The sequence below is a fragment of the Hesperophylax consimilis genome, chromosome 30 (assembly GCF_061612785.1).
Source record: "Hesperophylax consimilis isolate HC1 chromosome 30, BYU_Hcon_1.0, whole genome shotgun sequence".
In the NCBI taxonomy this organism is placed as follows: Eukaryota; Metazoa; Arthropoda; class Insecta; order Trichoptera; family Limnephilidae; genus Hesperophylax; species Hesperophylax consimilis.
The window spans coordinates 12716906-12744630 of NC_142865.1; the positions used below are offsets into that span (position 1 = coordinate 12716906).

Genomic DNA, 27725 nt, shown 5'->3' on the forward strand with positions numbered 1-27725 from the left:
TACAAAACATCGACCTTTCTCTACTTTCAACAAAGATAATATTAATTTCTCTACTTTCTTTAAAATACCACCCAGAACGACGAGGCTTAACGACTTATTCCATATTAGCCGGACGCGCACAAATGCTGGTGTCAGTGATCCAATCAGAAGAATATGCGAATTGTATAATAAAAACCAAAACATGAAGGATTCCGACATATTTTTTTATACATATAGTACTTTTGGTAGGAAATTGAAGTCTTTTTTCCTATAAAAAAAAGAAGAAAATGTGTACTTAGGTACTTCATTCACTATACTCTTTAAGTACTTTTTAAAGATTTATCTCTAAACTTGTATAAAAAATATTTGTACATTTTTATTTGACACTGAGCATTATCTATTTTCAAAATAATTTTCTTTTGTACTTTTCCTTATTTACATGTAAAAAAATATTTAAAATTGTTATCTACCAGTCAATCTGTGAGACATAGTTAGGATGCAGGCGAATTCTCAAGTTATTGTTTTACAAAATTATCTTTTAATTACTGTCTGTATCTGTGTTTTCTCCTTAAATAAATATGCATGGATTATATATATAAACCTTCCAGAAGAAATTCTCTAAATAGTAAAAAACCTATCAAAATTCGTTGCGTAGTTTAGAAGAACTAAGCGCACAAACAGATAGAAAAGTATGGCCACTTTATTTTATACTATTTAGAGAAGTAAAAAAAATGAACAGAAAAATATCTTATTGAAGAAGTATAAATTATATATTAAAAACATATTCCTACCCTATTCTTGAACCTTCGGTTGTCGCTTTGTACACTTTGAAATAAAATTTAAAAAAAGGTTGCTTGAATCGGCTTTAGCCGTGTTTAGTGGCCAGATCTGAAGAACCAGTATTTACTAAATAATTTTCCACTTCACATCTCTTTCCCCTCCCCACTCCCTTCAGCATACCCCCCTCTCGACACAACCATCACAACATACCCCAATTGGGGATGCCATACTCCCACTGTGTCCGGACAGTCGGGAGCAGTTGGGACTCTTGTGCGATGTTCACATTAATAAAAGAGAATTAATATGGAAAATAGAATATTTTCAAATGTGAATTGCTACGGTCTGCATTCTGTGGGTCACTTTCTTTTTTTTAATTTAAAAAATATTTTAATGGAGTTCTACGAATTAAACACAAAAACAATAAACACTTTTTTTGTTGTTGTTAAGGCGATGCACTACGTCGTGTAATATTTTAAATTGAGCCGCTATCAATAACAACCCTTACGTAGATGGCGATAAGGTTTAAATTCCCGCTTAACACCATCAGCCTGTTTTGATTTATGCAAGAAAAAAACATGGCCAAAAAGTGCCTTTTATTTTATTTTGTGGATGTTCAGGCATAAATATTGAATTTTTTTTCGATCATTTTATAAATAACTTAATTTGCTACATTATACAATAAAATCATAACCGAAAATGGGTTCGTAAGTAGGAGATTTTGAACTTTAAAGCAGTTTTCATAGGACGTATACATTATTTTTTTCTAAGCTTATAAAAAGACTTATCTAAAAAATAGTCGATTATTTCAAAGGCCAAGATGTATTCTACTTGCAGTATTTAATTAAAGCATCTGAAACATTTTTAGGCGACCAAATTTTCAAACCAAAAATACATGATGTTGAATTACTACGTATGGCATCGCCTTAATGTGAGTACCACACAAGAGTCCCAACTGCTCCCGAACGTTAAATAAAATTAAATCACTATTAAATCCCCCAATGAGGTATGTTGGGAGGTTGGAAGTAGTGGGGAGGAAAAGAGATAGGGGAGTTGAAGGTGGGGAAGTACTTGGTTATTTCTATCTGGTTGCCAAACAAGCAAAATTTCGATTCTGAATGGTGGTTTTACACCAGGGCGATACTGAAAGTATCTACCACTCTGGAACGTGCCGAAAATATACTACAGGTATAATATTTTGAATGAATAAATTTTACATAATTTACTTGAGCAGGACGGGATTCGAACCCGCGACCTCCGGATTCGTAGCCAAAGATCGTAACCGCTCATCCGCGGAGGCCGTCTGATGATAAACGAGGTGTCCTGCCCATTGCTTTTGAATTGTTTTAAAAAATGCTTATTCAATTTATATCAGTTACTTCAATATTCAAAACATATACGGGACCGAATAGTGAGAGATATCCCGGCCACGGAAAGTATTTAAATGTATCTAGACGTGCGCTACTCAAAATACTCGTACAAAAATGACCGCAAGTACCGGCTCCTCCACGTTACATTTTCCTACTTTTATTTTCAAATTAAGAAATAGAATTTTTTTTCCAGAAACGATTTTTAAAAATTGAGAAAGGCGTCCATTAATCACCCACCCGACGCCCTGTCAACGGGACGCGGCGCGCTGCAAACGATGCGAGAATCCTGTGACAGGGTTGCCACCAATAACGGTAGAATACCTTACAGCTAAAAAGACTGTTATTATTATTACTTTTTCTAATTTATTGTGAAAGAGTTGGGGACCCAGTGCAATGCCAAGACAGAAGTAAATGAATTGTAAAGAGGATGAAGAAACACTCATTTGTGCCAATGTTCCTCCTTGATGGGAAGAAGGAACCAGGAAACACCCAGTGATACCCGGTTGATAACCCTGCTGCCCTTCTGGAAATTAGAATATGCTTGTTTCCTAACAGAATGTCATTCGATCAAGTTCTTATCTTTCCGCAACCATCGCCTTGCAGGAAAACGATTCGAAATTTGAAACAATTCAAGTTGGAGTGCGGTTGTTCTGAAAACAATAAAGTATTCGGACTACCGTGGAAGAACGTTGTTGGTGTTGTTCGTGTATATAAATATCATTTTTAAAAAGAAGGAATTTGACCATTTTGGAAGTATATAATATCGTTTTTTAGTACTAATTCGTTTCGTTATGGCGATAATTACCTCGAGTATCGCGGTGGAACTCACTATATTGTGATTCTGTTGTGTGCTTCTACGCAGAGACACAGTGGTGTCCAGTTTTCTTCTTATTCCTTTCCTACACGTTCCATCACCCAATTCCAGCAAATATCATTTCGTTTCGTCTCGTATTTACAGTCTATTACAAGTGCATCTGAACATGTAATTCGTAAACAGTTTCAGAGTCAATAGTAGGTACATATATTGTTTAATAACACGGAGAAAAATTACTGTTATAAAATATTTCTAATTTATTAACAATCTCCTCGAATTATTAGTAATCCGTTTAAAAACGGAATTGCAGGCCCTTAACGAATGAATTGATAGGTTTCCTAGTAAACTTTTAGTAATAATAACGATGTTCGATATTCGCATTTCGTTATTGTATATTATCACGGCAAATGCAGGTGCACGAACGCGTATTTCGATGTTAGAAATTTGCTAAAAGTTTATCAGGAGACGGCCTGCAATCCCCTTTTTAGCCGTATTACCAATAATTTGTAGATATTTTTTGTTAAATTAGCAATACTCATTTTTCTCCGTGTAAAAACATAAAACATTTTTTGATTCCCACATTACAGCAGATGCTTTATCTATACGATAGGTACTCGATAATTTTTCTTGTGAAAATTATAGAAAATCTCTATTTTTTCGACTCATGTAAATAGTAATTTAGTGCTGATCTATTTTTTCCCACTATTGTCAGGTACAAAAATTGAAACTTGCATAAAAATCGATATAGCATTCTACTTTTCACACCCCTGAAAAAAATACTTTTGACAACTTTAAACTGTCACGAGGCGATGGAAAAATAATGAATGACGGGCAATCTTCTTAACCAAATATTAATAGGCACTATAATACCCACTACTTATATCGAATTAGCCATTATGTTTTAGAACTACCTGTTGCAAGAATGACAGTAGTTAAATTATTATCTACATTGTATAAAACTACGAAAATAAAAGTTGTTGTTTGAACCCCGGTCACATCGATAGCTTAAAACTAAAGTCCAGTAATTGCGCAGAAATTCAAATGTAACATTGTCATCAAATGGCCACTTCGCATCATTTTGCTTTGACAATTGAAAGGTTACCGTTAAATGCCGATCCTAAGTAAAGTTCTGTGAAACAACTGGCCAACAATGATATTGTAATATATTAAATTGAACAGAACTTTCACGAAATGACAATTAACCTTGAAATTTGATGAATCGTTCAAATTCTGTGAAACAGCTGGCCCTTAGTCCGTTTATTTGAACAAATTGTGATCAGCAAAACAATACAACTATCATGTCATAATTTGATAGTTAGGTGAAATGCACGTAGAATCGGCGTTTAACGGGGAGTGTTCCAATGTTTTTTTAAAAAAATGGAGCTAAATTCTGCAGAACAAATTAACTGAAGGTATTGTATTTCCACTTCTTGGCGAAAATCAGTTATGAACTGATTATGAAAAATACTATTAAGGGTAACCAAAATTTGTGAGTGTACAAATATGACATATCTTACTCACACAAATGCAAAGATATTTACGTTGGTACTAGTGAAAATCCCGACAGTCTGTGAAACAGCTGGCCCTTAGTCCGTTTATTTGAACAAATTGTGATCAGCAAAACAATACAACTATCATGTCATAATTTGATAGTTAGGTGAAATGCACGTAGAATCGGCGTTTAACGGGGAGTGTTCCAATGTTTTTTTAAAAAAATGGAGCTAAATTCTGCAGAACAAATTAACTGAAGGTATTGTATTTCCACTTCTTGGCGAAAATCAGTTATGAACTGATTATGAAAAATACTATTACGGGTAACCAAAATTTGTGAGTGTACAAATATGACATATCTTACTCACACAAATGCAAAGATATTTACGTTGGTACTAGTGAAAATCCCGACAGTCTGAATTCTCAACAAATCAGTTGAAATTGTGAAAATGCAATTAAAATAATTTTCTGTTATAAATATAATATTATAGGTAGATACCTACTTTATCACTTCTCTGAATCTTCACACAATCAGTTACATTTTTTAAAGCAAATTTGAATTCATTGAACCAGTTTTCGCATAGACAAACTAAATTAGTATAGTTGATTTCAACGCGTTTCAAATCTTCCAAAAGGTTCCGGGGGGTAACCGCAACTTCATCATTCCCGCTCACTTTAGACTCACAATATATCTCCATTTGGGGTTGCCTTAGTTTCACTGGCTTCGGGCGACTGTAATTCTAAAGCGGTATTCCCACAAAAAAGAAAAAAGAGGTATGTTGATAAAAAATATAGTTAAATTGCGACATTTTAAATATTTACCTACAGTGGTTACCGTTTAGAATGCACATTGCTAAATTGGTCCTTCGAGCCGGATGAAACAAAGATGCGGTTTTGGCCTCGACACAGCACGAGTACAGCCTAAGAACTTTACAATTAAGAACTTCCCTAACTCATTCGTATTGCAGGCTTATTGTAAACATCTCTCTTAACTTGACTGCTTTGTGTTTAACGTAACTAGACTTTAGTTTAGGCAAATTCTAAAAGGAAATTTCCGCATTACCTACATTGAAGATTCCAATGTAGTTTTGTGTACGTCTTTTTAAGATGTACAATTCCGTTGTACATTATTTTGATGTAAATCATAAGGTGTAGCCAGCGTCAGCAATCTAAGCGCACGAAAAAAATGGTTACAAATTGATTACAAATCATCGACTTTTCTCTAATTTCTAAATGATCCGGAAGAAAATTCCTAAATGATAGTAAAAACCCTATCAAAATCCGTTGGGTATTTGCGCACAAACAGACAGATGCAGATGTCGACTTTGTTTTTCTTGTGAAAAGAGATTGTTTCTCTCAACGTCTTGGGATCTTATGAAAGTGAATGACATCTCACATAACCGTACTGAATATTTGCTATTCGTTTTGATTTAAAAATATATTATTCAGTTTGGTTGAGTGTTTTGGTCTGAAATCCATATTTAAGTTTTGTGTGAAAGCGAAATAATAATACTCCACCTAAGTCTCCGTATAAATATCCTTAAGGCGATGCACTACGTCGTGTAATATTTTGAATCGAGCAGCTATCAATAACACACCTCTCGTAGATGGCGATAAGGCTTAAATTCCCGCTTAACACCATCCACCTGTTTTGATTTAAGCAAGAAAAAACATGGCCAAAAAGTGCCTTTTATTTTATTTTATGGATGTTCAGGCATAAATATTTAAATGTTTTCCGATCATTTTATAAATAACTTAATTTGCCACATTATACAATAAAATCATAACCGAAAATGGGTTCGTAAGTAGGAAATTTTGAACTTTAAAGCAGTTTTCATAGGCATTATAATTTTTTTTTCTGGGCTTATAAAAAGACTTATCTAAAAAATACTCGATTATTTCAAAGGCCAAGATGTATTATACTCGCGGTATTTATTTAAAGCATCTGAAACATATCTAGGCGATCAAATTTTCAAACCAAAAACACATGATTTTGCATTAATACGTATGGCATCGCCTTAAGTGAAAGTTCTGAGTACATTTTTGTAACGTTCATGTCATGCAGCCCTCATAAGAGGAAGGTTATCAGGGCCGAGTAGAGTACAGACGCAAGCATCGCGGTACACTGGAGAAAGTTGTTGGCCCCGTCAATCTAACGTTTTAAGAGGAAGCTTAAAGCCAAAAATGTGTATATTCTTGGTATACCTTATATCGTAGGTAATAGGCATTACAATTGCTTGACGCATTTTTTGTCCTACGTGTATATAATAAAGTAAAAATTATTTTATTTTACAAGCAATAATTATCCGCCTGAAACACTCATCCACATTGAAAAATCTCCTGATAAAAGATACATGACGCCAACGGGACTCGAACCCGTGTTCCTTCGATTTCCGGTCGAGAGCTCTGACCACTGAGCTATGGCGGCTTATCTCTTATCCGCGAAATAATTCAGTATATACTTTCATTCAACAATTACTGCTTGTTACATTTTTTCACCTGAAAACAACGAACTTTATTTTAAATTTTCATAAAAAAATAATTTATTTTTTTATGAAAGGCATTGTAAGTGCTAATCACTAGATGGCGTCGAGACAAATTGTCTACATTTTTAGGTGAAATACTAGAACTTGTCAAATATTGATTATTATTTTTTTGGTAAACTAATGTTTAAGACAAGATTTTTCATGCATAGCACAAAGGGTAACAATTATTTTACAAGAAATAATTATGTAATAATTATTATTTTACGTTGTATTATTGTGCATGCATTTATGGGATGTATGAGATTGCACAAACCTCCCCCACATTCCGGAACAAACACCTTATAATTATTATAAACAAATTTTATTTTGGTTCTGATTTGAAATTTTCACGCCAAAATATTATGTTGATTTATTTTTGGGGTATTATGCCGTGTTGCTCTACCTCATTCTTTGGCCAACGTTTCAGACACTATTACAGTGTCCATAATCAGGTCAGATGTGTTATAAAACTTTATTTTATTTGAACACCGCACGAGAATCTCTCGACTGTCCGAAAATCGTCTGTCAGACTATGTCATCCCCAACTAGGGCATATTGCGCAACTGAAAGTGCGAAGGGAAAGATATGAGAAAGAGGGAGGTTGGGAAGTAACTTGCTATTCAGATCTGATCGCCAAGCATGACTAATGTCATTACGAGCCACGATTAAAAACCATAAAAATATCCCGACTGAAAATGCGTATTATATACTTTGAGAACCGGAGAATAATACATTTATACTATTAATTGTTTAAAAAAAAATTAAATAAATAAATTTTAAAAACACAGCTATTCTTCATAAATTGACCACTAATTGGTTTCATCAATTAGGTAGAAAGGAGAGTGAACTTTTACTACACAAAAAATTAAATCAAACACAAACCAAAAACAACAACAAAAACTCCAACAAAAAATAAACCATGTAAAAGATACCTTTATTTTCTAATCTTTATCCATTATGTGTATATATGAGGCGTGTTGAAACAAAGACAGCAATCTCCACTTCTTTTCATTTTGAGTAAAATGCAATAAATGTTTTTTTTTGTATTTTTCCAATACCTTATGTATCACACCAGCTGTTCACACTTTGTATGGGGTGGCGGTTTTAAATATCATATTTCTGGGTCTCTGATTGGCTCAAACAAAAACTGCTGTTTTTGTTCCGTAACCTGAAGGAAATCGCCATGTTTGTTGTGGAACTAAATATTAAAATTCAAAAATGTATGGAATATTGTCGTTTATGCTCCGAAACCTTTGCAGCAGTCGATAGTATTTTTGATTCTCTATCCATCGCCATATCTAACTCATTTTACACCAATGGTGGAGATTGCTGTCTTTGTTTCAACACGCCTCATATGTACCTACCTAGTACTTTTAAATTAGAATGCTATCCAAGCAGCAGTTAATCTTATGTTTAATTGGATATTTTATTTTATTGTATTTCTTCTCTTTGTTATTCATATTTATACAAAATATGTTAGTAGGCCTAGTTAGGCACCAGTTAAAAGTACAAATACCTATTATTTTAATACTACACTTATCAAACAACTTATCAAAATGTTAATACTCATCCTAATTTGACTGTCCTAAAACGGGAATCCTCCTAGTTGGGCAGTCAAAACATTTCTTAAATAATGTATTATCTTTTACTAAATAAAATTTAAAAAATAAATAAAATATATATTTGCTCGAAATACCCTTTTTACAAAAAGTGAAAACCGATTTAGTAGTAGGTTAAATAATGTTTTTAAAGTTCCACTGTGTAAAACCAGACTTGCGCAAAGACATGCGTATTTTATAACACCAAAAATGTATAATGCTCTCTATAAGAATACAGAAATTTAATGTAAAAATAAATCCTCCTACAAAAAATATAAAAATGTAATAAAGTCTCGGATAAATACCATTGATACAAACATTTACTTGCTGTAACATCTGACCTGCTGTAACATCTGAACTGATGTATCTTAACATTTTTAATTTTATTTTTTTTATATTTTTCATTTAAACACCGATTTTTTTATTTTTTCAATTTTATTTTCTAATCTTCTACAAAAATAATGTATGTATGTGAGTAAAATTTTAACTGTTAATAAACAAAAGTATATCCACGAACTGGCGATGCCTATGTGGGATTTTTGTTGGTTAATCTGCAAAATTTATTATTCTTTACTTTTTAACTGTTTATATAAAAAAGTGTTTCCTTTAAAATTAAAATTATACCAACGTATGTACCAGAAAAATTATTAATAAAAATAAATTCAGTTCTTTCTTCCTAACTAGAACAAAGATGTCGATATTACTTTCAAAGACGTTTTAATTAATGTTGTCAGCCAACCGAAATATTTCAATTAACAGAGCGCAACTTTTTTTCAAACGTCCAGCTTAAAAATAGGGCAAGTCTATTTTTTGTGATTTTTTAACAAAGCGCGAGCTTCACACAACGCACATCCGGTATTACGTGTTCTTTCACAGGCGTGTTATTAATTTAACGTGATGGATATGAAATGTCTTTGGCATTGCTAGAAAAAAAATTACACCAGAACTAAGTAAATCCAAAACAAAAATTTTATATACTTTTTTTAATTGGTACCAAGTCACATTATCTTTGCATTTGTTTTTTAAAAAAGAAAGACAAATATTCTGGTGGTCGAGGGGTAAGGCTCTCGATTAACAATAATACGGATCTTATCCCGACGTGGGAAAGTAAATATATTGTAATTAATTAGAACTGTTTCACAAACTAATTAATTTAAAATAATATACAGGGTGTATCGGCACTAACCCGACAAACTTTAACCAGCTATTCCTTAGCACATTTGGAGTAAAAAATGTTATGGGCACTTTGCTGTCCGGTAGCATTTTTTTTTTCAATTAAAAACAAAAAAAAAAAAATTCCACACTACATCACTGTCATTGGCATTGCGTTTCGTGTTCAACAGCTGTTATAAGCAAGTATGTCAAAAAGCGTCTTCGCTCTTTCGCAGACACTAAATAATAATAGTTAAAAATGAGACGAATGGTGCCGTGCCATTTCGTTGTGATTGTAAGTGTGCGCCAATATAGGTACACACGTGCATTATTCCACGGAATTCGAATAAAATATTTGCCAGATGGGTTTTCAAACTTTGACAAAGGATAAAACAGTGGTGACATGTGGTGAAAATATGAATAATAATTATTTATTAAAAAAAAACGTTACCGGACAGCAAAGTGCACATGAGATTTTTTACTCCAAATATGCTAAGGAATAGCTGGTTAAAGTTTGTCGGGTACGTGCCGATACACCCTGTATATACAGGGTTTTCCAATAAGAGGTGTTATTTTGATATTCAATCGTAAAAGATCAATGGTTTCGTTGCTTGTGTGGCACGTAGCGCCGTCTTGTTGAAATTAAACGCTGTCCAGATCAATACCATCCAATTCCGGCCATAAAAAATCATTAATCATCTCTCGATATCGCAATCCATTCACCGCAACTGTTGCTCCAGCCTCATTTTCGAAAAAGTAAGGTCCAATGACTCCGCCGGACCATAAACCGTACCAAACAGTCACACGTTGAGGATCTCTATCCTCAACGTGTGAAGCCAAGCCTCTCTAGGCTTTTTAACTATAACTCTTGGGTTTTCCGCGCCCCAGATGCGACAATTTTGCTTGTTGACGAAGCCACCGAGGTGGAAATGGGCCCCATCACTCAAGATGATTTGCATTTGATTCACTCAAGTGAATTTTAATAATTTCAATGCGTTGTTGAAGCGTGTATCGTTCCATTTTTATTAATGGCGTAGTTTCTACTTGTCAAATGTCAAAAAATGACAGCTTCAAAAGTAACATCTACCGAAATAGCGGGCTATTCAAAATAACACCTCTTATTGGAAAACCTGTATATATATATATATACCCTGTATATATATATATTAGCGGAACGTTCTAGAGTGGAAGATTCTCTTCATTTTGGCCTGGCGTAAGACCACCACTTGAATCGAATTGAATCGTTGCTTGAAATGGCTTTATCCGCGTCTGGTGACCAGATATTAATAGCCAGGTACTTCCCCTCCCCACTAGCTTTTCCTCACATCATAAGCCAATTAGGGGATGCAAGAGTCTCACTGGATCCAGACAGACGGTTGGGAGCAGTTAGGACTGTGCAATATTCACATATTAATTCTGACAATATTTTAATTCCTCGAGCTGCCATCATTGTAGCGGGAAAATGTCGTTTCTGCAATGATGTAGAACTTAGCTAGCTGGTGATTGAACTCGCTATGCCTGGCTGAGAACCCAATGTATATGTTCACTCGACTACTAAAAGGATTATAATTAACATCTTTATAACTTTTTCCATTTATTATTATATTTATACCGGACCGGTTTCACCTTTCTGCAGGTAACTTCAGATTTTCACATTTTAAACGAGTGCTAGCCATTCTAGTTGTTCTAGGACGTCTCAAGTCTGACTAGAGTAGAGGCCATTGGCGCGCGACAATTTGAAGTGTCACGTGATCAAGCCAGTGCATCAAGCTAAATGGCTAGCAAATACAGTTTGCAAATGACGGCGATTGTTATTGATGATGTATGTGTTGTTTTACCGAAAGCGTATTACATAAACAGAGAGATTGAGACTATTTGAAACAATGAAGTTTATTGTGCGTAATGTCGCGCCCGTACTCTAGTCGGCCTTGGTGAGGTGTCTAATATCTGCTTTCATCCACATCGTTCTTGCATTCTTATATCATATTATGGTCATGCCTGCCATCAGGGTTGGTATCAGAACTCCATGAAGGACTGCTAGCCTCATACACCCTTCTGTCGACGTCCTTATCAGCCTTGCCTTATCGCACTAAAATACTGCTTGTACAGACAAAACCTTTTTTCTTCCCATAGTCATGACTTCGGCAACATTCTTTATTTTTTTTTAAATATCACAAGACAGAAAATCTAGGACCGCTACAAATAGCGCATTTTCTATCAGAAAAAAACTTTCTGAATACTAGTAAGCCAAACGAGAAACCTAAATTATTACAAAATGAATGAATTACCTACTTGCGTCAAAATATAGGGGCTTGTTGCCAAAGATACAAAACCTCCGCTCCTTGGAGAGTACATTACTTATAATAATGCACTTTCCACAGACATAAAAGTGCACTAGAGGGGTACTCACTGTAGGGCTGCGGTCTGCCTCCAGTAAACTGCGGCGACTGCAAGAGAGGGACGGAGCGCTGCTGGTTAGGCAGGCTATCCTCTTCAACTGAAAAACAATGAAAATATTATAAGACGCATTCACATATTGAGAAGAATTGAGGCTGGATGCCTCGTCGGCAATATCCAACTGCACATTATTAAGCAAGGCGATGACTGCCATCTGGGACGGTGGAGAAGGGTAATTTATCTATGCATAGCATAGTCAGTCGCCAATCAACCCCGCCTTGCCGATAATACTACCAATAATAATTCACTTTGTATTGCTTTTTTTATGTCGACGAAGATTTGATGAATCTATTTTTGGGTTTGGTGTCTTATACTGCGCATATTTTTGAAATCCCTGAAACAAAAAAAAAACATAAAGGAAAGGAAAATGTTACTCCAGTTTTCTTTATTATGTTAAAAAATCGACAAATTTTGAGCTAAATAGCAAAAATAATCATAATTCCTGATAACGATTCAGTAGGTACTTTTGGATAGGCTCATTTGTATCCACTTCTACACTAAAAGTCCTCGTATCTGTATGGACGATGATATCATTAGTGGTAGAGCCATATTTCTGACACTATTTAATTTAATCAACACCAATAAAACCAAAAATAGCTAACGAGAAGCAAATAAAACAAAAATTGAAAATTTAAAAAAATTATCGGTTTGCCTTACCTTGTGCAAAACCCGAAAAGACTCACCTTAAAATGTCGCCTACGACGTTAGTCGGGTCTGATCGTGTCCTCTCTCTATCTCTCTCTCTGGCCATAAAACAGGGTATCCAGAAGACCCGGAATGCCGAAGCTGGCTGGTACCAGGCCCTGCACACACAAAGACAAACACACTCCAATATATCGATGGATTTCCGAACTAACAACCTGCCCTTTCGACCCCAACCCCTCGTTTATGATACACCGATCCAACAATCCAGCAAAATCCACGTGATCTCTACATGATTTGTTTAAATCCAATCATGGTCAAGTCCAACCTCCGAGACTTCCACGACCAGTAAAATAATTGGCAGCATCTTACATTGGGTCTTCAAATGGTTTATCATTATATCGTAGACCATCAGCTCGTGATATATTTTACAGTGCTTAAATCTCCACACCAATTATTTTGGTCATCAATCGATTGCTTCATATTAATATTGCTCTTAATGCGACTCCAGCGAATGCGAGAATCTTGATATGGCATCGACTTTTTCACTCTTCAGTATTCCAGTTTATTCTTTAATATGCACTGTTTTACTTGGGTCTTTATCAAAGACAAATACAAAATAAGAATTCCACTATACTGCAGTTCGTCTTTCGATAAAAATTTATCAAAATTAAAACAAATTTCCCGTGTCTTTCAGGATTAAACCAATGATTTAAGCTTCACAGATGTAAAAAGCCACCATTGCAAATAAAAACGGGTTTTACGAATGTAGCTCCAATCATTTGAAATAAGAGAAAGGTTTAAATGAAGAGAATTTACAGGGCATCCCAAGAGAACAATTGTCCAATAAAGCACCCAGACTCCGCCAAAACTCCAGAGATGTCTAATTTAGCTTGGGAAGTTTAGCAATATTCAGATTCTCGCATTCCCGAGGAGCTGAGGCGACAGGCACTCGGTTGTGAGTTTGACGATCCATCTCTTGCAAAAGGCTAATGTTTATAATACCGTAAACGTCCGTCACAACAGGGATGCGTCCTACATGGTCAAGAGGTTTCCAATACATGAGAGCAATAGCAATAAGAAAAAACCAAGGCATCATATTATAATATCATAAATATAACTACCCAAGAGTAATCCAACACTCTTACGAACTCAATACAGAACCAATATTATATTTTGTTTAATGAGAGCTACAACTGTTTTCTGTTACTGTATCTGTTTCAACAAATCCAAAATCCTCGAGGTTGACACAGAAGTGTCGTGTGGTGCTTGGATTGTGTCATGTCGTGTATGAGTTAGGCGAGGTTAGTTGCATTACGCTTCTCTGGCTCTGTAAGCTGTTGTGCTTCTGTCTTCCTTTGAGTCTGTTAGTATACTAATCTCAGTGTTATCGGATGGCCCTCCTTGCCGCGGTGAGTGTGATTGGATCCTCTGACAGTAGTTACTAAGTCTCAGTTGGTTTTCTGATCGTGCTTGTTTAGTCTCTCCGGAGCCGGGTGTCGTGTCTCTCTCTGTTATTGGTAAAGGTGATGATGGTTGGTTGGGCTGGTAGTTCCATGCGGTAATGTTATCTCATTTGTTGCTGTTACTGTTGTTATGTAAATCATGAAGCGTACGGACTCGGTGGGCAATGGCATTCGTTAAGCGAAGAACAAAATGCAAGTGTACTGAATGCTGGAGTCTGTGATGCTTTGAACTGTGTTCTGTCGCAAGCCGCCGGATTAGATGGAGGCGCTTTTCTTCGCTTCTAATCCCCGAGCAGTCCCAGCAGATTGAACTGAGACATTACTGAATTTAACAATGTCTTTTGTTGTATAAATACAAAATTCATCATACAATACAATATAATATTAAACGAGTGTGTTTGTCTTTGATATATGTGCTTGAAAAAAGATATACAAGTATATTATTGAGATAAGAGAGATAGAGGAGGCGGTATTTGAGAAAGTAATTATAACCAGATCTTCTATGGGGTAGTGGTGATAATAGCTAAGACAATAGTCACCAAACTGCGCCGGTTCCTGGGACTAAAGTTGGCAATAATTGGCAGTACTTGGCAATGGTTTGGCACTTGCGGAGGACAGTGAGGTAAATACACAAAACACAGTCAAATCACAAGATACGTACCTCCGGGTGCTGGTTGGTCTGGTGTTCACTGAAGTGTTCAGGTGTTTGGAATCTGTGCTACTCTATGGGAGTGTGTTCTGTCAGATCAGGCCGACTGGCTTGCTAACCTTATTCGGGGTTTTATGTAAGACAATGAATGATAGAGAAAAGCGGTAACAAAGAGAGTTCAGAAAAAAGAAATAAGTCTTTCAAATGATAAATAATATGGTGAATTCAGCCTATCGCAATATGAAGAAGATGAAATTTCATGATTTACCTACACTTAATCGAACCGGTATTGTAATGTTGTCATGCTAAGAAGTGCGAATTAGGAAGGAGTAAAGTATAAAAAGGAAGGTTGTTAATGTGACTGTCGTCAGATTTCTTAATTTTTTTAGTACTTCAATGATAAACTGGTAGTTCCGTGAACGCCCAAATTTTGATTTTGACTTTCGCTTATTCAATAAATCAAAACCAAAATTTCCTCCGAAATCATAAAATTAATAATTTATTAAAAAAAATGTATTTCAAATAAGGAATTTTACAAAATGTCAATATCTCTAGACTGACTATCCCAATGACAATTCTTTTTCAAACTTTCTTCTGACAGGCAGGTATTATAATAATGATACCAAACGAAATGCGAAATGGTTTAGTTAAAACAGAACTTCGCTACGCTCAGTTAAAAAGCAAAAAGGGAAATAGAAGGTATTGAATTATGAAAAAGAAATTGTAATATTTAACCATTGAACAAGCTCATAAAACATGAAACAAAAAAAGACAAATAAAATGAAATGATAACGGTCGCAACTGGGAATCAAAACCGGAACCTGTCTTACCGGGATAACACTCTAACAAATCGAGCTATTGAGACGTGAATTTGTAGAATGTTGCACCGGGTGCAATTCTCATTTGCGACCGTTTTCTTTTTCTGTTTCATGTTTCATAGATTATCTGCTTCAATGATATTTATGAGCTTTATTAAGTTGTTCCAGTAAATTGAATCAGAAATTTGTAAAATGATTGGCGATATGTCTAAAGCATTGTAATGAAGTCAGTACTGTCTTACTTTTGTGCATGTGGAATGATTTGGTGGCATCTCTGTGGTGTGTGGTTTATTGGCCAAATTAACTTGGCCTCGACAATTCTACATTTTTAATAATATCATTGTTAATACTACAACACAATTCTACTACGACATTTTACTAACTATATTAAATACTTTATTAGATTTAAGTAAATATAACTAGAAAAACAACGCAACGACATACAAAAAATATAACGTTAAAAATATTAATTGAACATATATAAGTATTAGTAACACAGCTAAAAACAACAAGTAATATAATAACTACTACATTATTAAAAACGGATTCCGACAGATGTGTGTTGAACTTTTTCAAATATTTTCATAAATAAAATAATTATTTCTTGAAAAGAAGAGAAGCAATGCTTCAGTTATATACTAATAAATAGTATAGTTGAGTGATCTTATATTTTTAAATAAAGTTGGATAGCCCTGATAAATTAATGATGATTCACTTTCATGTTCCTACCATTATATCAAAGTATGTATTATTGCGACAGTTATGCTACGGTTTCAGGCTACAATTATAAACACATTACACATCATTGGTAACTCCTATGCTATATTAGCTGATGTTTTAATACGCCTCTATTGAAGTATAAAACCGTACCAATTAAAAATTTTAGCAGTGCATATTTAAACGAGGTCACAGCATAACAGATTTTTATTTATTTTTGTTTCTTCTTCATTTCTTTCACTAACTTTATACTAGTGTATATTCTTAGTCTTGTTTACTTATAACTTTGCTTTTATTTCTTCTTTCTATATTGTACGATGACTATCAATAGTTATAATGTATGTCGTTAATTCTAAATCAATAAATATGTTAGAATTAGAAGTGGTTTAATGTGAGATCCTTGGGTAATGCCTGATTAAACAAATACATATTTTCGTTAATCAAATTAAATGAAATTATTTCTTCCACGGAACGTTAGATAATAGATAATAAACTTCATCAACCTGTCCGGGGCTTAGGAGCCGAAAGGTCTTATGCGTATTGGCTATATAACAACGACTTTAAGCGCGAAATATTGTATTTGTTTTAACTGTATACTTATGTATAATTTTTTTTTCCATATTTTGTTTACCGCTTTTGCATATGTTTTAACTGTATACTTATGTATAAAATCTTCTTCAATAATTTGTTTACCGCTTTTGCAATGTATTGGTTTTTGTACTGTTTTTGCAAATAAATAAAATAAAATAAAAAATAAAAAAAATATATCAGTTTTCTTACACATCGCTATAGATAACACATCTAGGGATTTTATGTTCAGTATTTATAATGCTATACGATTTAGTCAATTCTTTGCGGCGACGAGGCAAAATAAAAATGAAAACAAGTGTATCTTCCGTCGTTGTTGCTGTTCGAGAAGTATATATGATAAATAATTAAATTGTTGGGTTATAATTATTTTTAGACAGGTTTAACTTAATTTAGTTGTAATTGAAATATTCTACATGCATGACTATGAAAAATCGCTAAAATTGATGATATTCTCAGTATCGCCCTGGTGAGAGACCACCATTCAAATTCCAAAAGTTGTTACTTGTATTAAGCTAAGCTAAGTAACGAGATTTGAATAGGCAGAACTACGCTTACGCAGAAAGCGTGTGTGTCCTTTATTGGCTAAAGAAAAAAGAGTATCAAGTAAAACCAAAGGATAAAGAAGAACACAATAAACAAAAAATGCCTTGAGAACTTGTTTCGTGATCCAAATATTTACACAATCGCGGGTTAATTTCCAATACAAAACTGTTTTTACGAAATTCAAATAGTATAAATAAGACAGAGCTCTGGGAAATTGGGCTAAAAACATTTGTTTCCATTCAAATTTGTACGATTTATATGAGTAAGAAAACGAACAGTTCCAACATATTCCTTTGTTCCTCAACATGTTTGACATCATTCAATAATATCCCATCATTTCCTAATAATATGTTTAGTAACAAAATAAACGTCGGTAAAAACCCTGCTATCATATGAGTAGATTCAATGCGAAAGAAAATAAAGGGACATACGAAATAAGAAAAAAAATTAGCAGAATCAATAGAAGTTGTATCAACAAGTGACACAAAAATAAGAAGTTATTAGACACTGGGAAAATCGGGAACAGCAAACAGATAATCTAATCAGATCTAAATCTACAATAGCCACAGATAATCACATCGTAAGGATGAAGAAGTGGATTCTTAAGATAATAATTTAATATGGAATATATTAATATTTGTAATAAATGGTATCAGTTTTGATCACCAATGGTTTTGATATGATCTGAGGTTTTTTCTCTCCTTCTTTAGCCAAAGTTTCGGACAGCGTTGCAGTATCCATCATAAGGACAGATGAAGTGGAAGGAAGGATAAAAGTATACCGTGTTGCGCGTCCCAATCCTCTTAGGGCCGGAATTTCAGTAGGTATAATAACTAGTTAAATTAATATTATTTTCGGCGTTTATTTTTGGTGTGGCTGTCAAGTACGGGATACCAAGAAATATTAAGCTTAGCTCCGTCGTTCCTGTTTATAAAGGTTCTGTGGGAACTCAACACAATCAAAATTCAACCCATTTTAAAAGGTGATGGAAATTTGAATAGAAAAGGTATGAATAAAACTAACCTATAAACCTAACGTATTACGTAACCTAGTTTTTGTTTCATTACTTTTCATGACTTTATAACAATTTTTAAAGTTGTGTTGAATTTTGACGAGTTATCCGGTCACCATTTATATAATGGGGTTTTGTGGATTTAAATTTCCCCAGTAATTAGGCGTGATCGATGCGTTTCAGGTCTTACCAGCACTTTAGGAACAAATCCGGAGTAACGGCCGGTTTCAATTGCTTGGTAATTGCCGATTTGTCCGGATGGAAGAGTTTACATGCTCAAAGGTGTTCTTAATCCTTTGGTGGTGGTAAGTTACGTTAGGTACCTGTATTGTCTCTCTTCCCCGGTATCTACCACCAGAACTACGAGTTTCCGGACACCTGAATAATCTAGTACAGAATAATACGATTTCTAATTTAACTCTTCAATACTTTCAACAATCGTTCAGTTTGGAATATTTTCTGTGCATTTCAAATATAAGCCTTATTTTTTAAATTTCCGTAAAAACAAATACTGTTTTAGAAACTAGATAAGATTATCTTTCCGGTTTACGCATTTAAAATATACATAACTATTTCTAAATAATAAAATTTTAATATCAAACGTGAAAAGTGTTGTCAAAAATGCTAACCACATTTTACTTAATTTTTTTCTCCAATCGTAGAAAAGTTGAGAGAACTCGAAATAACCGACATACTTAAATTTAAACCAACACTAAAATCATTTCTTTTAAACACCATAAATGAATACCTTACAAAAATTAAATACCTCTATTTTTTAATTACATACATTTGTTAACATGTAATTGTTGGGTTACGTAATATTATGTGTATTCGTTGGGTTAGCTGGAAGAAATAGGATGTAACCTATAAGCTATACCCTTTGTACTCGTTTTGTACAATAAATGTTTTTTTGAATTTGAATTTAAATTTTATATTTCGAAAACACATTCGTTTTGTTTGGGAAATTTGTAAGAAAACTGTAACATTTCTTTTATCTTGTTCATATAATAAATAATAAAAGATATAATTTTTAAAATCATTGTTATTCATTTTGTCTATTTTTTTAATGGCGTACAGTATAAATATTTGAGGCAAGCTGGTATTATTTCTCTTTCTAACGTCAAAAAAAATACTTATTTCCGCATGATAGAAAAAAAAATTAAATACTTTTATAAAATGTCATATATGACTCTAAAACGCTGAAGGGGTAGGTATATTTGCCAATTAACCTACAGGCAAGAAGAATACAAAGTAGGTTCATACAGCAATAATTATGATTTAAATTAGCTCTTCCGGAAAAGCCTACACAATAAACTGACTTCAACCAAAGTTGTACAAGAAGCTATAATTGAACACTATTCAACATTGTTCCTAATACAGGGTGTTTACTAGAGAATAGAGATTTGCCAGCCAACTTCATTCTATAGTACCGGCTCAAGTAATAGTACATAATTTCAAATAACATCCACATCAGGGGTCTTGCACTATTATTTAGAGTGCAACTATTAATCGTCTGTGAGTGGTAGTTTGGAATTTTCAGTATCGCCCCAGAGAAAGAATTCGTGTTTGGCTTTGATCGTATTTAACCTTCCTCTTTCCCATTCACTTCCCTACCCCACTTCCTTCAGCCTTACAAAATATACCTATTCTTAAGAGGGATTGCTAGGAGGCTAGGTTTAGAAAAAGGCAAATACTCATATGCTGAAATTGAACTAACTCTAAACCTCTCTCCTTTGGAAGTCCGTCGGGAAAGAAATGACCTCATTTGCTTCTTCAAAATTATAAATGGTATTATTGATTCACCTACTCTACTGCAACTCATTCCCTTCAATATCCCATCGCAAAGACTAAGGACGGGTTGTTTCGGAGAATCTGAACAATTCATCAAATTTCAACGTTAATTTTCTGGTTCTGTGAAAGTCCTATTCAAGTTCTGTTATTATATCAGTATAGGCTAGTTGCTTGACAAAACTGAAATAAAAACAAAACTTGAAAAAATCTTTCACAGAACTTGAAAATGAACGTTGAAATTTGATGAATTGTTCAAATTCTCCGAAACAACCCGTCCTAAGAAATAATGAACTGCTCTTCCTCAACCATCATTCGACAAATTATGGATATTATTCACCATTGTCCAGAATGTGTAGACTGGTCAACTCAAGTCAAAACCATAACTTTTTTGGGGGATAAGTCTAAATGATTTTTGCCAGTCGCTAAACAAGTGACGGAATATTATAAGTGTCCTGTGGTCCTGACCCACGGCGTATTCTTGACTTGATTCGACTTGTCACTTTATTTTCTTATATTATATCTACCATATGTCTTTGCTTTCATGTACCTTTGTCTACTCCTGTATTTTTCATTTTACTTTATTCGTGTTATTATTTTGTAATTTGGACGATGTCCGTTAATAAATAAATAAATATCCCGATTGGGGATGTCATAGTACCGCTGGCTCCGGACAGTTCTTATCAAAAAATCTAATGTGTATTTTCACCCGGCTTCACCTATTATTGCTAATTTATTAAGAATCTCTTAAAATTAGAGAGATCCGGCTAAAAACTGGATTGCAAGCCGTTTCCTGAAAAACTTTTAGTACATTCCTAATATATCAGAAGACGTGTTCATGCAACCTTGCGACGAAATGACGAAATAAGTATTAGGATTTTTATGAACACGTGTTCCAACGGAGTGTTAATACATTCGTATTTTATAAAAGTTTATCAGGAAACCTATCAAATCATTCGTTAAGTGCCTGCATTACCGTTTTTAATAGGATTAAGAATAATTTGAAGAAATTAGCAATACGACTACTTTGTCTACATAGAGACACATAGTTAAGCAGAGTCAATCGCTTTGTTTCTCGGTCGAGCAACTTATTGGAGAGTAGAGTAGATAAAAGAGTTTTACAACAACACTCTTAAAAATTCTAAATTTTCAACATTTTAATTTCACTGACTGAGTCGGCTGATCACACTGGCAGAGTGGAGAACGAGTGAAACACCAAGTTATGCAGGTGGAGGGCGTACTTACTGTCTCGCCTTAATCACTCGCCCGCTAACAGGTCGAGTCCTGACTGTACAGATCACATCAACCGAGCACTCGGCAGGTGTAATTCAGGCACAAGTTTGGGGACAGAATAACTTTAAACTTTGAATGAAATTAAACAGTCCGAGGTCAGAATAAGTTTTTTAAATATCTATAAAATGCTATAATAGGCCATAATAACAAACAAAAAAACGCGCCATTGAGACTATTGAATCACTAAAAGGCGCAATGTTGATAATTGATAACTTATATACCTATACATGTCAAAATTGAAAAAAATAAAAACTAGTTGCCGACTCCTGATTTCGGTTCATATTCTCGTGGATCCTAGAGTTCAATTTAATATCTTCGTCCGGCAAACAGATTTCTGTTTGAGGCTGGGAATACAATTAAGCCCGGAGTTAAGCAAGGAGCACAGATCTGGGACGTTATTCTCGAATCTCTATCGCAAAAATGTCTAAGGGCATTCTAGTCCAATTTAATATCTTCGTCCGGAAAACAGATTTCCGTTTGAGACTGGGAATAAAATTAAGCCAGGAGTTAATCAAGGAGCACAGACCTGGGACGTTATTCTCGAATCTCTATGTCTAAGTCCAATTTAATATCTTCTTCGGGAAAACAGACTTCTGTTTGAGGCTGGGAGCACAATTAAGCACGAAGTTAAGCAAGGAGCACAGACTTGGTACGTTATTTTCAAATCTCTAACGCAAAAACCCATTCTAGTCGAAATTCCATAAGAAGTTGTTGCTACCGCAATAATTGTCATAATGAGAAACTCCAATCAACTTTTTTAGGAATATTAGGTAGGTAACTTTAATGTCCAATACAGAAGGGGCCAATTTGAAGTGTTAAACCAGCATTAATTGAATTAGGATCACACTACGTCACAATGCTACGCAGTGGTGCCATGATCGGTATAAGATGGAGTCGGAAGCGTTTTTTAGAATTCATACTCCGGGATTAACCTCTACTAACCAATGGAGTCTGGCTTCCCCAATTGTGGAATATTTGTGAACTTGAATGGGAAGGAAAGGAGTGTTTTAGATGGTTTTGGAAGGAGATCATTGGGAATTACCTGGCTATTCAGATATGGTCACTAACAACCATGACTATTGAAATGTTTCGATTCTGATCGTGGTCTTTCACCGGATCGGCATCGAGAGTATTTATTACTCTGAGAAAAATATACACATTTAAAAAAACTGATTTTTTTAGAATAAACGCAAAAGCATATAATCTGTTTATCTTGAAAAAGCGAGAGAAGTCGGATTAATTGTCCCTTAAAGTAAAAAGCTCGAGAGTCAAGAGACTAAATGTATTGTCTTGAAAAGCGTATACGAATTGAATCGTTCGACTTTCGAGAATAGCACCCGACATTCTTTGATTCCCAAAGCGCCACAGGCGTATTTATCATCTACATAAATCCCCGGCTTCTTGTTCGAAATGCAATCTGGAAATGGTGGTCACATTAGAGAAATGAATTTAGTTATACGTTTCTACAGGAGCATCCCCAAACGAAATACAACAATTATGACGACAATAAGAAGCATTATTTTGGGACAATTTCTTTGGAATATTATTTGAGATTATTGGTATATTGCGAAATATTATTAAACGTATTGGCGTAACACCGATTCCAGAGGTTGTTGGTTCGATTACCGCCATAGTGAAAAAATACATAAAATGATTTTTTATCATCTCACGACATTGACATTTGTGAACTAAACAAAAGCAGAATATACGCTGAATAATTGTGTCAAACCAATTATTTTTTAATTACAAATAAAATTACTTACTGCCTTAGAAAATCGAGTGAGGACTTATGCGCCATCTTGTTATAGGTTGTCCCAAACTTCCGTCACAGTAATTAGCGCGCTATTGTGTTTTTATGACATTTGAACAGTCTTCGTCAAAGGCTTATTTAGCCGTTTTTAGCTTTTGATCAAACTATTAACTCTTTTACATTAACTCCACGCATGTTATCTTTGGGGATGCTGTGTGGAGGGTCTTTTAAGGAAATAATGGTGGGGAGATTCTAGGAATATAATTAATTATAGTTTGAGGCGAAGCAAGCTATATGCGAAGTTATACTAAATCGTTAGTTTGAAAATTTGATCGCGTAGAAATATTATGGATGCTACTTTAGAAAATAAATTATCAGGCCTCAAAAACTGCTTTAACGTGCAAAATCTTCTACTGAAGAACCCCTTTTGGGTTAGGGTTTTTGTGTATAATATAGCAAATTAAGTTCTTTTAAAAACACATTTTAATATTTGTGCCTGAACTTCACAAAATAAAACACGCTTACAAATTTTAGTTTATTTACGACCAATTTTTATTTTTATTCCAACGTAAATTGATCGTTTGTAATTTGAATATACGCCTATGAAAATACTTTTTTTATTTTTTATAACATCAGATTTGCACGGCACACAAAGTAATTACCAAAGTTGCCTCTGAAATCATGAAAAATTGAATTCTTTAATGCTCTATATTATAGTATTAATTTAACTATTACTACACTAGTAGATATTTATTTTAATTATAACTGAACTTCTATTAACAACTGTATCACTTGCAATAATATTTTTGTGTACACATTACTTGTTCTGTAATCACTATATTGTATCACTCTATTGTAAAAGCCATTTTACGGCGTTTAAATAAATAAATAAAATAATTTAAAACAATGAATAATTGAATAATTTTAAGTAACATAGCACATACCCGTACTAGATCTGTGCTACATGTTTTAATTTAAAAAAAAGTTTGGTTATGTATTTTGACCTAAAATCCAAATTTAAGTTTTGGATGAAAAAGGTCACGCAGCCCTTAAGCGGGAATTTCAACTTTATAGCCATCTACCTAAAGAGCGTTATTGTTAGTGATCCGATTCCGAATGTTAGACAACGTAGTGAATTGTTTTAACTTTTCTAGGTTTTGAGCGCGCGAGGTCTAGCACGCGTTATTTCGGCTGTGTTGAAACAAAAAATCTCGAAGTTACTTTCCAATCGATCGAGTAATCGAGCAAACATCGAGTAATCAGGCTCGATTTACGGCCGACTAATGACGATGATAATTAAAGATCCATCACTGCACGTTGGAATCACAACGCAGTGGCAGGACAAACAGGAAGTGCGAGTAGCTGGAAGAAGCGGGAAGAAGCAAGGAAGATAATAGCGTGAAGGATAACGGAAAATATTCAAGTATTTATATTAATTTCATGGGCAGTATCGGGCGCTACACGGAGAAAACTTACTGATATGATATACTGTTGATTTATTAAAAATCTGGCCTTTAACGGATGAATTTACAGAGTTCCTGAAAAAGTATCAGAGCTAACGTTTTACGTGTTCATATAAATACTGATATTGTCGCATTACGTCATTCTATTTATTAGGAAACGAACACGTGTCCTCGATATATTCTGAATGACTATATTTTAATAGGAAGTTGTCATGCTATCACTTTTTTAACAGGATCATTTTTCTCTGTGTATCAGTCTGGGTGTCATAATGGTTGTAATTTTAAAAGAACCATATACGTAATATATGTGTTTATATTTATTTATACTAAATCATCTTTTGGTTAGAGAAAATATTTGTATCAGGCTGCACTTATGTTTAAGGCGATGCCATACGTAGTAATGCAAAATCATGTGTTTTTGGTTTGACGATTTAGTCGCCTAGAAAGGTTTCAGATGCTTTAATTAAATACTGCGAGTAGAATACATCTTGGCCTTTGAAATAATCGAGCATTTTTTATATAAGTCTTTTTATAAGCCCAGAAAAAAATAATGTAAAGGCCTATGAAAAATGCTTTAAAGTTCAAAATCTCCTACTTACGAACCTATTTTCGGTTATGATTTTATTGTATAATGTGGCAAATTAAGTTATTTATAAAATGATCGAAAAAAAAATTAAATATTTTTGCCTGAACATCCACAAAATAAAATTAAAAGGCATTTTTTGGCCATGTTATTTTCTTGCATAAATCAAAACAGGCGGATGGTGTTAAGCGGGAATTTAAACCTTATCGCCATCTACGTAAGGATTGTTATTGATAGCGGCTCAATTTAAAATATTACACGACGTAGTAATGCCTTAATGTTCTTCCAGTTAAATTAAAAAAGATGTTAGGACGTTTTGTTGACCGTCGATTTTTCATCTTTTTCTTTCCTTAAGTAATAAGTTTTTTTATAAGTTTCATATCCTGAGAGTGTCACCCTGGTAGAGAGAAAGTGAGGGGTCCTAGAAAACGAGAGATCAAATAAAATAAAAATTATATGACAAAATCGACGTTGTAGATTAGAAATAGAATAGAATGGTTTCCGGACACCGTGTAGGTTACATAAACTGCTGTAAAACATCTGTCATAAGTTTCAAATAATTTAAGGTTAAACGCAACGCTCGTTGTATTCTACGTGTTCACAGATGGCGTTAATTAATTAATTTTGTTTAAATGCGCTTTTGCAAGGTATTGCTTTACAATATTAAGACAAATCATTTGTTTGCGCCCGTATATACGCAATATGAATATGAATCAATAGTTTTGTTCGTTTAAAGACATAATTCTTTCGAGAAAGGCACACAAATACAATATTTTTCCGATGATTCAATCCAAGATTGTATTTGTATGCCTTTCTTGATAGAATTGAGTTTTTATATGGACAAAACTATTTATTCATATTCATATTGCGAATATGAGGGCGCAAACAAATAATTTGTCTTAATACTGTAAAGCAATACCTTGCAAAAGCGTATTTAAACAAAATTAATTAATTAACGCCATCTGTGAACACGTAGAATACAACGAGCGTTGCGTTTAACCTTAATAAATAATGAACAGTAGAAGAAGTCAGTGACGCCCGGAACACATGATGCCACAATCAAATTGATGAAATACTTTGGTCATGTCAAGACAGAGTTGTGTGACGGCCCATCCTCTCTGCATCCTCTCGGGGACACGGCGTGATGGTTAGTTAACTATTTAGTTATAGTGTAACGAATTCTCAATAATTATTTCGTCACCATCATGGACTTAGGAAATCGATATGATAATGGACAATGCCTCGTAATGCTCTGGTCGCCAAATGCACACAAAGCTTTGAGCTTTGTCTTGTTGCCGCAGCGTGTCGCTTTATGTGTGATATTTCTGTCACCGCAATTAGTTAAGTAAACACACTGCAATGTTGTGAGAACAATAAACAATAATAAATTAATTGCGAGAGATTTTGACTTGGCAAAATGATGGAAGATGAAGTCGGAGGTGTTCCAAAACACAATTCAGACCAAAGATATTAGAAGAACGAGATATGCTATGTTGTCCGCCGGACCGTAGCCGGAGTACTACCTAATTAGGGTACTTTGAACGGTATTGGGACGTGTACGCACAGAAATCTGTTCTATGTATTAGTGCGGATACCTTAGCGCAAGCGAAGGTGTGCAGTAGTATTGGTGAACAAAACCGGCGACACTCGGCAAAACAATTCCACACAGTACGAACTGCTCATAGCACATCTCGTTCTTCTAATATCTTTGATTCAGACAGTCAAATTCTTGAAGCAGGCTTACATCGATGCGTGAACGCATGACACCACTGTGTAAATGCATTGCGAACCCAAGCCTAAAATCATCTGCATAGAAGTTTCACCAACTCGCCCCCGCATACCCAATTTCTACCGATTTATAACAAGTTTCTCGTTAAGGCGATGCCATACGTAGTAATGCAAAATCATGTGTTTTTGGTTAGAAAATTTGGTCGCCTAGAAATGTTTCAGATGCTTTAATTAAATACTGCGAGTAGAATACATCTTGACCTTTGAAATAATCGAGTATTTTTTAGATAAGTCTTTTTATAAGCCCATAAAAAATAATGTATAGGCCTATGAAAACTGCTTTAAAGTTCAAAATCTCCTACTTACGAACCCATTTTCGGTTATGATTTTATTGTATAATGTGGCAAATTAAGTTATTTATAAAATGATCAGAAAAAAATTAAATATTTATGCCTGAACATCCACAAAATAAAATAAAAGGCACTTTTTGGCCATGTTTTTTTCTTGCATAAATCAAAA

The 27725-nt window shown here is 34.3% G+C and overlaps 1 protein-coding gene across 1 annotated transcript in view; it reads right to left on the minus strand.

The window, feature by feature from the left end:
• The window catches only part of LOC149409659 (heterogeneous nuclear ribonucleoprotein L-like), a 121455-nt gene that overhangs the window by 18811 nt on the left and 74919 nt on the right, over positions 1-27725 (minus strand). The window contains exon 4 of the mRNA XM_089649639.1: positions 12117-12203. Coding sequence (XP_089505765.1) covers positions 12117-12203 — 87 coding nt within the window. The remainder of the gene's footprint in view (positions 1-12116; positions 12204-27725) is intronic.